Source organism: Borostomias antarcticus (genome assembly GCF_949987555.1).
Source record: "Borostomias antarcticus genome assembly, chromosome: 15".
Taxonomy (NCBI): Eukaryota; Metazoa; Chordata; class Actinopteri; order Stomiiformes; family Stomiidae; genus Borostomias; species Borostomias antarcticus.
In genome coordinates, this window is record NC_140248.1 from 22,441,413 (window position 1) to 22,453,912 (window position 12,500).

The following is a 12,500-nucleotide window of genomic DNA, read 5'->3' on the forward strand; positions in this document are numbered from 1 at the left end:
AAGATGGAGGAGGGAGAGGAGAGATGAGGGGAGGGAGAGGAGAGATGGAGGAGGGAGAGGAGAGATGGAGAGGAGGGAGGGTGGAGGATAGAGAGTGAGTGGGTGGAGGAGAGGAGAGGAGAGAGTGAGTGGGTGGAGGAGAGGAGAGAGTGAGTGAGTGGCCTATGCAGTGTTCATGCAGATATGAGAGGAGAGAAGAGGAGAGGAAGGATGAGGAGAGAAGAGAAGAGGAAGGAGGGATGAGGAGAGAAGAGAAGAGGAAGGATGAGGAGAGGAGAGGAAGGAGGGATGAGGAGAGGAGAGGAAGGAGGGGTGGGGAGAGGAGAGAGGAGAGAAGAGGAAGGAGGGATGAGGAGAGAAGAGAAGAGGAAGGCGGAGTGGGAGAGAAGAGGAGAGGAAGGAGGGATGAGGAGAGAAGAGAAGAGGAAGGAGGGATGAGGAGAGAAGAGAAGAGGAAGGAGGGATGAGGAGAGAGGAGGAGAAGAAGGAGGAATGAGGGGAGGAAAGAGGGATGAGGAGAGGAGAGGAAGGATGAGGAGAGAAGAGGGAGGGTTGAGGGAGAGGGACTCAGAAGTCCTCCCCAGAACACCTATCCTGCTATTTTTGGAGATGGAGGAGTTGGGGAGAACAGGAGGGGAGAAGAACTGAGGGAGAGAGAGGGGAGGGGGGGGGGGTTGGCAGAGAGAGCGCTAGAATGAGTAAGAGGGCGGTAAAGAGAGATGCCAGAGACAGGTGGAGGAAGAGGGAGAGAAAAAGCAGAGCCTATTTAGAGAAGTAAGGAAGGATACAGGAAGAATGTGTGTGTGTGTGTGTGTGTGTGTGTGTGTGTGTGTGTGTGTGTGTGTGTGTGTGTGTGTGTGTGTGTGTGTGTGTGTGCGTGTGTGTGCGTGTGTGTGTGAGGGAGAGAGAGAGAGAAGGAAAGAGAGAGATAAGGAAGGTATAGAGGTTTAGGAGATAATAATTTGGAGAGAGCAGAGAAAAGAGGATGGCAGAGATAGAGTGAGCTGACAGGATGACAGACAGAGAGACAAGGAGCGAGGGGGGAGGGGGGAGGAGGAGGAGGAGGAGAGCAGGGGAGGAGCACCATGGAGCCCAGCAGGGAATAGAAGTGCATCTCTGGAGGCCTGTGAATGATCCTCTGCCTCTCTTTGAATGACATGATCACAGCACCAGCTGTATGCTGTCCCTGGAGGCTTCACCTCAGCTTCACACACACACACACACACACGCACACGCACACGCACACGCACACGCACACGCACACACACACACACACACACAGGCAAACAGCACAGAATCATGTGAAGAAGCGCATCCATACACACATACACACACTGACGTACACACACTCCAATATGAATGAAAAAAAGTGAATTGCTCCTAATCTGTTGTTAACAGTCTTACTAGCAGGGCTCAAAATTAAACTTTTTTACTTGATAACATTGGTGCTTCAAACTTTAATATGTAATACTACTCGATTTTTTTTATGATAAAAAACAACAATATAACAGTAGGGTGTAGGTGATATAAAACAGTGAAAGTAGCCTTCAAAACGGAAGGTAGGCCATCACAGCAGTTTTATGCAATCCTGGGGCCAGGATTTTAATGTGGTACCACTTTTCCATTTACATATCAAACCGTACCTGCTCAGGTATGAATGTTTTCCCACTAGTATTTGGGTACAGTATGGTTCAGTACGGAAACCCTGTCCGCTCCGAGTAGGAAATGAGTCCTTACCCCAAGTGAAGGAGTTCAAGTATCTGAGGGTCTTGTTCACGAGTGAGGGAACCATGGAGAGGGAGTTTGGCCAGAGAATTGGAGCAGCTGGTGCGGTTCTGCAGTCGCTTTACTGCCCTGTTGTGACGAAAAGAGAGCTGAGCCAAAAGGCAAAGCTCTCGATCTACCGGTCTATCTTCGTCCCCACCCTCACCTATGGTCATGAAGGATAGGTCATGACCGAAAGAACGAGATCACGGATACAAGCGGCCAAAATGAGTTTTCTCCGGAGGGTGGCTGGGGTCTCCCTGAGAGATCGGGTGAGAAGTTCAGTCATCCGGGAGAGACTCGGAGTAGAGCCGCTGCTCCTTTGCGTCGAAAGGAGCCAGTTGAGGTGGTTCGGGCATCTAGTGAGGATGCCTCCTGGGCGCCTCCCTAGGGAGGTGTTCCAGGCGTGTCCGGCTGGGAGGAGGCCTGGTCGACCCAGGACCAGGTGGCGGGACTACATCTCCGCACTGGCCTGTTAGCGGCTAAAGATTCCCCAGGCAGAGCTGGTTGATGCTGCTAGGGAAAGGGATGTCTGGGGCCCCCTGCTGGAGCTGCTGCCTCCGCGACCCGACCCCGGATAAGCGGATGAAGATGGATGGATGGATGGATGGTTCAGTACGGTTCAGTGTGGTACAATATCGTACAGTATGGTTCAGTACGGTTCAGCTCCTCACTTGCTCCAGCACGCATGCGCACAGCGTGCTGGAGCAACGATTGCGCGCTGTGCGCATGCGTGCTGGAGCAAGTGGGGAAGCTATTTCGTTTCGAAAGACGTTTCTAAAGATCATATTACAGAGGCATGTGAACAACCACAACAGGCCTACGCTCTATGTAAGCACAACTAGCGATTCATAAAGACAGATTGATGAAAACAACTGTTTCGCGGCAGAAAATAGATTTTTAGAAACTGCATTCCCGGTGCCCCGATCACCGCCATTACATGGATATACTGGCTCGCGCTGGATTTTAAATTTCTTCTACAGGCCTCCGAACTACACCAAAGTGATCTCGGTGAGTCAAACGTCTTATAATATGTCGTAAATAAGGTTGTCAAAAATGAGCATTGTCCTTTAAGGTAAGAATGTCAAGCTCATGCTTGACTGGTTAGAATGGTCACTGTCAGCCCACTGAGTGTACTAGCTAGTAATGTACAGAGAAAGGGACGTTTGACTGGAGAGAAAAAAGGTCACACCAGAACCATTATTTGCACCCACACAAAAATGTCCAACCCAAACATCGAGCCCTGTACTAGAATCTCCTCTAGGTCCTGTGGTCCACTAGCCTTGTGAGACCATTCTTATTTTGCATGCTCACATTCTCTTTCTATCGCAAATCTCTCTGGATATTTTCCATAGAGATCTGTTTCTGCTAGATCAGAAAATGATCTCGCCAATCAGCGTTGGTTCTGAGAAATTTGAAATACAAACAGCTACGCAGGGCGGGTTTAGGTGTGATGACAGCAAGAAGCGGTTGAAGTTGGCGTGTGATAGACGGTGACAGACAGATGGTTCATCCAATCACCTGCCAAGTATTTTTGAAAGTGCCTGCCCTTTTCCAAACAGTTTCCAACGAAGAGTTCCCAGATGGTTATGCGAATCAAACCATCTGGTGCGTCAGGTTAGTGGTTCACAGAGGCGAGGAGGAATGAGTACAACCACATGAGATCTGACAATATGAATTCAATATGATTAGGAACAGTGATGCGAACACTCAAAAACTCACACACACACACACACACACACACACACACACATCTCCTGCGCTACTGAGTGATGACTCAGTGATGATATCACCCTCCTTCCCATCAGCCCTGTCCCTTGTGTGTGTGTGTGTGTGTGTGTATGTGCAGGGACTACATCCCAACAGTACAACCTGCCATCCTCTGCACTTAGCTAACGACCATGGAGGGAGAGGAAAGGAAGGAAGGAAGGAAGGAAGGAAGGAAGGAAGGAAGGAAGGAAGGAAGGAAGGAAGGAAGGAAGGAAGGAAGGAAGGAAGGAAGGAAGGCAGGAAGGTTGGAAAGGAAGGAAAGAAAGGGAGGAAGGATGGTTGGAAGGAAGGAAGGAAGGAAGGAAGGAAGGAAGGAAGGAAATAAGGAAGACATGAGTCCCCCCCACCCCGAGAGAGAGAGACAGATCAAACCAACAAGCTACAAGTCCTTCCATGGCTAACCTTCATCAGCTATTGCCTACACACACACACACACACACACACACACACACACACACCGAATCTGTGCGCACTGCTAGGGCTGCACCAGGAGAACAGAGGGATAAGAGGGAAGGAGGAAGGGAGAGAAGGAGGAAGGGAGAGAAGGAGGGAGGGAGAGAAGGAGGGAGGGAGAGAAGGAGGAAGGGAGAGAAAGAGGAAGGGAGAGAAGGAGGGAGGGAGAGAAGGAGGAAGGGAGAGAAGGAGGGAGGGAGAGAAGGAGGGAGGGAGAGAAGGAGGAAGGGAGAGAAGGAGGAAGGGAGAGAAGGAGGAAGGGAGAGAAGGAGGGAGGGAGAGAAGGAGGAAGGGAGAGAAGGAGGGAGGGAGAGAAGGAGGGAGGGAGAGAAGGAGGAAGGGAGAGAAGGAGGGAGGGAGGGAGGAATGGAGTGCTGCAGGCTGGCGTCCAAATCATTTTCTACACTCTTTCTCTCTCTCTCTCTTTTCTTTCCTGAAACTGCTGACAAACAATGAGAGGGGTGAGAACGAGCCAGGGTTCCTGAGACGCTGCCAGCACAGGGGAGGCAGGGGGGAGACCAGAGGGGAGGAGGGGGAGACCAATAAACTCAGCGACAGAGGGAGAGAATAGAGAGAGAGAGAGAGAGAGAGAGAGAGAGAGAGAGAGAGAGAGAGAGAGAGGGAGAGAGGGAGGGAGGGAGAGAGCAAGAGAGGAGGAGGACTGTGCTGGTTCCAGGAGACTGATTCCCTGCTCTCACCTCTCCTGCCATCAGTGTTCATCAGCACCTGAGAAGGAAGGAGGGATGGGAAGAGGGAGGAGAGGGGGAGTCAATCCTGTCCTTCACCCACTCTGTCCAAACTGTGGCTACCTACCTCCTGTCCTGCAACTTCTGCTTAGCTAGCTGTCCCTGGCTACTGTAGCTACCAGAGAGTCATTTTGAACTTAACAACTTTATTGTCTAACCGCGACTGGAAAATAAGAGCACTAAGCAATACAGAGCACTAAGCATGGAATAAATACTTAATTATAAGAAATATAATACTATCAATAAAGTAGATAGGTAACATCTCTGTAACATCTCTGTAACTATCTATGTAGTAGGCCACTATATGTTAGCTATCCCTGTAATACGTTTAGGATATCTCCTACATCCCATCTTGTCGCCGCTCGCTTGGCACTTATCAGCCAACGGTATCAGGCTGCAGCAGATTCAGCCGAGCAGGAAGCTGAGATGGCCTGTCTCAGAAAGACCAGCGTGACACGGAGAGACAGGAGAGACAGGAGAGACAGGGACCATCTACCTGGCCTAGCAGCAACTCTGACAGATGTCAAACCGCTGAATCAGAAACAGCAAACCCCTATGCTGCCTGTACGATATATATACAGTATATATAATACACCTACATTAGCTTCAAACCTGAACTAGAAAACCCCTTCCTGGTAGAGTGACACTCCAGACTCCACTGTCATGGATTTCTGCAGGGAGAACAGAATAGAACTCTTCTCTGGTTCTGCTGATCATAGAATCCGGAATCCAGAGTCTTTAGAAAAGTGTTTCAACCCCAGTGTTTCCCATTAATTACCTAGACTATGGCGGGCCACCATAGTCCACCATAGTCCACCATAGTCTCATAAATCAGTATTATTATAAATAATTATTTAGGCTACCGAAAGTATTTGACTTCTCATAATAATATAAATAAAAGATATCGAACGCCGTTGTGTTTTGTGCTGTGTAATAGGCTACTTCAGTGTTTCCCAAAGTGTGGGGCGCGCCCCCCTAGTGGGGCGCGGAGGTACTGCAGGTGGGGTGCGGAAAAAGGAGAAAAAAAAGCTAATTTTGATTCATATATTATTTAAATTATTATTATTTGGGTTTGAGGCCAATGTGAATTATTTCACAGTGGCCAAATTTGTTCATTTTTGAATAAAATATAAAACTACAATTGGATCGTTGTGTCTTGTTATTAGTAGTAACGTTATATCTAGCTAGCTAATGTTAGCTAATTTTACAGGCTAGCTAGACTAGATTATCAGCAGCGACACTGACAACTACTGTAGCATTAGCTAGCTAGGCTAACATTACCTAACGTTAACTAGCTAACGACATAATGTTAGCTAGATAGGTTTGCTAGTAGTCAGGCCAATATCATTGAAAATACACTACTGTCTTAAGCCTAATATTTATATAGATTTTCAGGTCAGGAGTATTTTTAATTACTTCAAGAAGAGAGAGAACGAGATGAGGAAGAAATTGCTACAGAGCCTGAGGTAATGTTAGCTAGCCAGCTAGGATAACGTAGCTAGCATAGATACCAAGTCAATATAGTCAAACAGATTATTCATAGGCTTTTGTCAAAAAAATGAACTGGATTTACTTTAACGTTTATTTGACTTTGATGTTTATTTGTATCAGAAGAGACAGCTTCTTCAGGCGGGAGAGACAGCCCCAGCTGAGTCTCAGAGAGAGAGAGACAGACAGAGGATAGAGAGAGGGGCAGCAGGGCAGGCAGCTCCCTCAGACAGGGGCAGTAAGGGAGACAGGGGCAGTAAGGGAGACGGGGGCAGTAAGGGAGACAGGGGCAGTAAGGGAGACGGGGGCAGTAAGGGAGACAGGGGCAGTAAGGGAGACAGGGGCAGTAAGGGAGACAGGGGCAGTAAGGGAGACAGGGGCAGTAAGGGAGACGGGGGCAGTAAGGGAGACGGGGGCAGTAAGGGAGACAGGGGCAGTAAGGGAGACAGGGGCAGTAAGGGAGACAGGGGCAGTAAGGGAGACAGGGGCAGTAAGGGAGACAGCCTCACCCAAGGAAGGGACAGCTGGTGAGTTTGACTGCAGAGAAAGGGGAATTAGGCCATAGTCGTTTCAGTAGGCCTAATTGTTGGTGTATGTGGGAAATATTTATTTTCTTTATGCAACTATGTGCCATTGTTGTGTGAGTGTGTGTGTGTGTGAATGAGAGGCCATTATAAAGCGCTTCGGATAGAAGTGCAGTCCATTTACCATTTATTTTCATTAATTTGGCTAATTGTAGTTAACCTTCATTTATAGGTGAAGTCAGAATTTCACAGCAGGTTGCAGAGAGAGAGAGCACCTGGCTGGCTGAGGGTCTCCATCAACGGGCCCAGACCAGAGAGAGCACCTGGCTGGCTCAGGATCCCAGACCAGAGAGAGCACCTGACTACCTGAGGATCTCCACCAACGGGCCCAGACCAGAGAGAGCGCCTGGCTGGCTGAGGGTCTCCATCAACGGGCCCAGACCAGAGAGAGCGCCTGGCTGGCTGAGGGTCTCCATCAACGGGCCCAGACCAGAGGAAGTCAACTATAGAAGGGCAATAGAACTTTTCTTTTCAAAGCCCAGGAAAATCCAATGCAAAGTTTTCAAATCGGTGCAATGTTTTCTAATAGGGGGCCATACTCACTCATCATTCACACACACACACACACACACACACACACACACACACACACACACACACACAATCACTTCTCTCCTGCTTTCACTCATTGTTCACATGTCAACCCTGTCCTCTTTCTTTATGACGCTGCTGTATGGGAGTCTCCCTTAGACTCAATCGATCAATCAATCAAAGCTTTATTTGTATAGCGCATTTCATACCCAGAGGCAACACAATGCGCTTTACAGAGAACAAGGGAGGTGGGCATACGACCCACTCTCTACATATTCCAGAGGGAAGCAAAAAAACAGTAATCACCCGGGGGCCAGATAAGTGAGCTGTAAAAATTCTTCCCTGACCCCTCTCAACAAGGCGATCGAGCAAGCTAGACTGTGACTACACTACATGTGTTACTTGTGATACTGGAAATGGAATCTGGAAAGGTAGATTTTTGTTATACAGTGTGTGTATATATCAGGGTTTTTTATGCAGAGTGAAACTTAGGTTGTAGTTAATGTGAAAATGCATGTAAATATCTCAAGGTCAGGTTCTGAACATTAAAGTCCCATCTCGTTTACCATGCTTTGTGGGTGGGACTTCTTCTTTGTGGGTGGGACTTCTTTGCCAATGTCATCCAATTTCATAACCAAATGTGTTTATCATTAAATTGTTAATCTAACTTATTGATTTTGCTCTCCAAGTGCACCAGATTAATGCATTTCAATTTAAAATTTTCGAGATTTTCTTCCCGGGGGGCATGCCCCCAGACACCCCTAGATGCCCCCAGACACCCCTAGATGCCCCAGACACCCCTAGAGGCTCGGAGGTCCACCCCCATAGTCTCACAAACTCCTGTGGGAAGCACTGAACCCCCACCTCAGATGAGCCTCCTGAACTGCAATTCCACCTCAGTAACCTTCTGAGTCACGAGCCATCAGCTTGGGGAGTCCAAGCCCTGATCTCCTCCTCTCCTCTGCTGTCAGCTCTGCTCCTCACCCCCCCCCCCTCCTCCTCTGCTCCTCTCAGAGGCCAGACCCTGCTCCTCCTCCTCTCAGAGGCCAGACCCTGCTCCTCCTCCTCTCAGAGGCCAGACCCTGCTCCTCCTCCTCTCAGGCCAGGCCGTGCTCCTCCTCCTCTCAGGCCAGACCCTGCTCCTCCTCCTCTCAGAGGCCAGACCCTGCTCCTCCTCCTCTCAGAGGCCAGACCCTGCTCCTCCTCCTCTCAGAGGCCAGACCCTGCTCTTCCTCCTCTCAGAGGCCAGACCCTGCTCCTCCTCCTCTCAGAGGCCAGACCCTGCTCCTCCTCCTCTCAGAGGCCAGACCCTGCTCCTCCCCCTCTCAGGCCAGACCCTGCTCCTCCTCCTCTCAGAGGCCAGACCCTGCTCCTCCTCCTCTCAGAGGCCAGACCCTGCTCCTCCTCCTCTCAGGCCAGGCCGTGCTCCTCCTCCTCTCAGAGGCCAGACCCTGCTCCTCCTCCTCTCAGAGGCCAGACCCTGCTCCTCCCCCCCCCCCTCCTCTGCTCCTCTCAGAGGCCAGACCCTGCTCCCCCCCCCTCCTCTGCTCCTCTCAGAGGCCAGACCCTGCTCCTCCTCCTCTCAGGCCAGACCCTGCTCCTCCTCCTCTCAGAGGCCAGACCCTGCTCCTCCTCCTCTCAGGCCAGGCCGTGCTCCTCCTCCTCTCAGAGGCCAGACCCTGCTCCTCCTCCTCTCAGAGGCCAGACCCTGCTCCTCCTCCTCTCAGAGGCCAGACCCTGCTCCTCCTCCTCTCAGGCCAGGCCGTGCTCCTCCTCCTCTCAGGCCAGACCCTGCTCCTCCTCCTCTCAGAGGCCAGACCCTGCTCCTCCTCCTCTCAGGCCAGGCCGTGCTCCTCCTCCTCTCAGGCCAGGCCGTGCTCCTCCCCCCCCCCTCCTCTGCTCCTCCCCCCCCCTCCTCTGCTCCTCTCAGAGACCAGACCCTGCTCCTCCTCCTCTCAGGCCAGACCCTGCTCCTCCTCCTCTCAGGCCAGGCCGTGATCCTCCTCCTCTCAGGCCAGGCCGTGCTCCTCTCCATCAGACGTCATCAGCCAAACCCTCTGAAGGGATTCTGGCACTGCCAGGCCTCACTAATGAGCACCCAACCAGGGCCACAGCAGGGTCAACCTCTGAGCGCACCACACACACACACACACACACACACACACACACACACACACACACTCACACACACACACACACTGACACGCAAACATGCTGACACGCACGTTAGAAACTCAGGCTGAAACACTCACAAAATACAACACACACATCTACAGTGCATACACATTTGAAAACATGTACACATTTTAAGACAATCACAATTGTGGTACACACAAAGCAAGTACATGCACACGCCATGCACCCCACACACACACACACACACACACACAAAAACACGGTACATTCATATATTAAAAATATTATATAAATAAACACATACACACACACAATCAAACAAACACTTCTCCTGGGTCACACAACTTAGAATAGTGAGAATGAGCTGAGGCTGATGATATTAGTACAAGCCAGGCTTTCGCATGTGTTACCCCGCTCACACACACATGGTATCATTCTCATTTGACACATATTCCACAACACACACGCATGTGTGTGTGTTTGTGTAGCCTGTGTCTGTCTAGAGAGCGAGTGCTACATTTGTGTGTAAGCGCGTGAAAATGTGTGTGGAGAGGGAATGTAACATTTGTGTGTGTGTGTGTGTGTGTGTGAGGCTGGAGGGGGGTGAGTACAGTTGGAGTGACGTACTTGCATGAGCTTGAGTCCATTCATGAATAACACCCTCCCCCGCCCTCGTGGTGTAGCTGCCAACACCATACTGCAGCCCATGTGAGGTACTTACCCCCTTTTCCGACCAATCAACTCACAGTGCATAACGCACATGTACATACGCTCTCGCCCGCCCACTCACTCACTCACTCTCTCTCACACATGCACACACACATTCCTGAGAGCCATGTTCCTGGTGATGACGGAGAGGTCACATGCCCTCCTCACAGAGCTGCACAAACACACACACATGTCACAACCCCCCCCCCCCCCCTCCCCCTCTCTCTTCTCTTGTAAACAGACGTTTTCTAGGTGAAACGAGATCTTTTACCTCCAGGGAGACACCGGAGAGAGAGAAAGAGATGCAGAGACATGGGGTTTCTGCACATAAAAAGTGAGGAGCGGAGACGGGGAGAGGGGGAGAGAGAGGGAGAGTGAGGAGGGAGGGAGAGAGAGAGAGAGAAGAGAGAGAGGAGAGAGGGTGGGAGAGAGAGATAGAGAGAAGAGAGTGTGAGAGAGAGAGGGAGGGAGAGAGGAGAGAGGGAGGGAGAGAGAGAGAGAGAAGAGAGTGTGAGAGAGAGAGGGAGATAGAGGAGAGAGAGAGGGAGAGAGAGAGGGAGAGAAGAGAGTGAGAGAGAGGGAGGGAGAGAGAGGAGAGAGGGAGGGAGAGAGAGAGAGAGGAGAGAGGGAGGGAGAGGGGAGAGAGAGAGGGAGAGAGAGAGGGAGAGAGAGGAGAGGGGAGAGAGAGAGGGAGAGAGAGGAGAGAGAGAGAGGAGAGAGGGAGGGAGAGAGGAGAGGGAGGGAGAGCCAGCTCTTATGCCTCCACACCATGACTCATCCTGTTTCATGCCCAGAGGGTTGGAGGAGAGGGGGGTGAGGGAGGGGAGGGGAGGGGGGTGAGGGAGGGGAGGAGAGGGGGGTGAGGGAGGGGAGGGGGGTGAGGGAGGGGAGGAGAGGGGGGTGAGGGAGGGAGGGGAGGGGAGGGGGGTGAGGGAGGGGAGGAGAGGGAGGGAGGGGGGGTGCTGTCACAACTGGGAACATTTAACAAGTCCCTCGGTGATTCACACTTAATTGATTCAAGGAAAGAGCCAGTCCAGTGAGCCTACACACTGTATAGGAAACCAGTTAAGCTCGGTCCACTGAGAGGCAATGGCTCGAATAATATTCAGCCGTCTGTCTAGTATGTCCCTGTACTATTAAGGGGAGGGGGGTAAAACAATGACAAACATACACATTTATGATGTTGTACATGTTGATGAATTTCATACATCTACACTTCTTATGCACTCGTAAAAAAAAAAATCAATCCGACTCCCTCCTCCGTCAGACGGAGGAAGGTGAAGAGGACGTAGCTGCTCGCCATGCGTACGCAGCTTCAAATCAGAGCCCCGCCCCCTGCTCTGAGCGCAGACATCTCGAGGTAAACAAGGGCCACGCCCCCAACTAGAACCGCACAGCAAAGCAGGACTGGGGGGAGACAGACAGACAGACAGACAGACAGACAGACAGACAGACAGACAGACAGACAGACAGACAGACAGACAGACAGACAGACAGACAGACAGAGGGACACGGGGAGAGTTGAGTTGCCAGGCTTGTTCTAGTTATTTGATGCGTGCAGATTCACGCACCCCTGGAATTGGGACTGCGGTTCGAATGCATGTGCGCTCCTAATTTCTGCAAAGATTTACTAGCGAACCTCGTACATCCCACGACCAAATAACACACTGGGACGAATCATCATCATCATATGATATCGCCCGTTTACTTCTTGACTGTCTTTTCAACTGTATGCAGATATAACATGCGATCATTCATCTGCCAACCCGCGTGCATGCGTGTTTTCAGTAACTAATATGGACTGTGGTGGATACTAACGTTATAGCCTATGCACTCTTGCACGGATCTTTGCACATTTCACCAGATATTCTCATGTAACAGATTGCACATTTCTGAGCTAAAATCCTACCGGAAATCAAAAAGATAATTTGATGCAACAGTACCCCAAACAGCCGCTATCCCTGGCCATGTCATAACCGCGGAACATGGGTGTTGCGTAGTTCGCTAAACACACCGCTCGTGAATCGCGATGCTCGTTTTTGTGCGCCCAACATCAAAAGTTCGAGTTTGCATGCAGTTTTTTTAATCGTATTGTTTCGCTATAACTTCCTGCCCCACGTCTACTGCACACACAGTCTGACTAGCTCCCAGTTTGAAAAGTGCGTGCAAGCCAGCTACTCCCCTGCTACACCAAGACATCAAACCTGTCCCACCTTTTTACCTTGATCGCACTCAGCTTCGGATGGCGAAACGTCCTTGATTCTGGACGATGGGCGATGCACAGAAATCACGAGATCATTTGAAGCTATCCACATGTAGC

At 50.7% G+C, this 12,500-nt stretch overlaps 1 protein-coding gene across 1 annotated transcript in view; it reads right to left on the minus strand.

Annotated features, from left to right (window-relative positions):
- Positions 1–12,495, minus strand: part of LOC311318951 (E3 ubiquitin-protein ligase Jade-2-like) — a gene marked incomplete at both ends in the record, with an annotated part of 88,619 nt that extends 76,124 nt beyond the window's left edge. The window contains one exon of the mRNA XM_084450386.1: positions 12,394–12,495. Within this exon, the coding sequence (XP_084306512.1) occupies positions 12,394–12,495 (102 nt within the window). The remainder of the gene's footprint in view (positions 1–12,393) is intronic.
- Between the last annotated feature and the right edge of the window lie 5 nt (positions 12,496–12,500).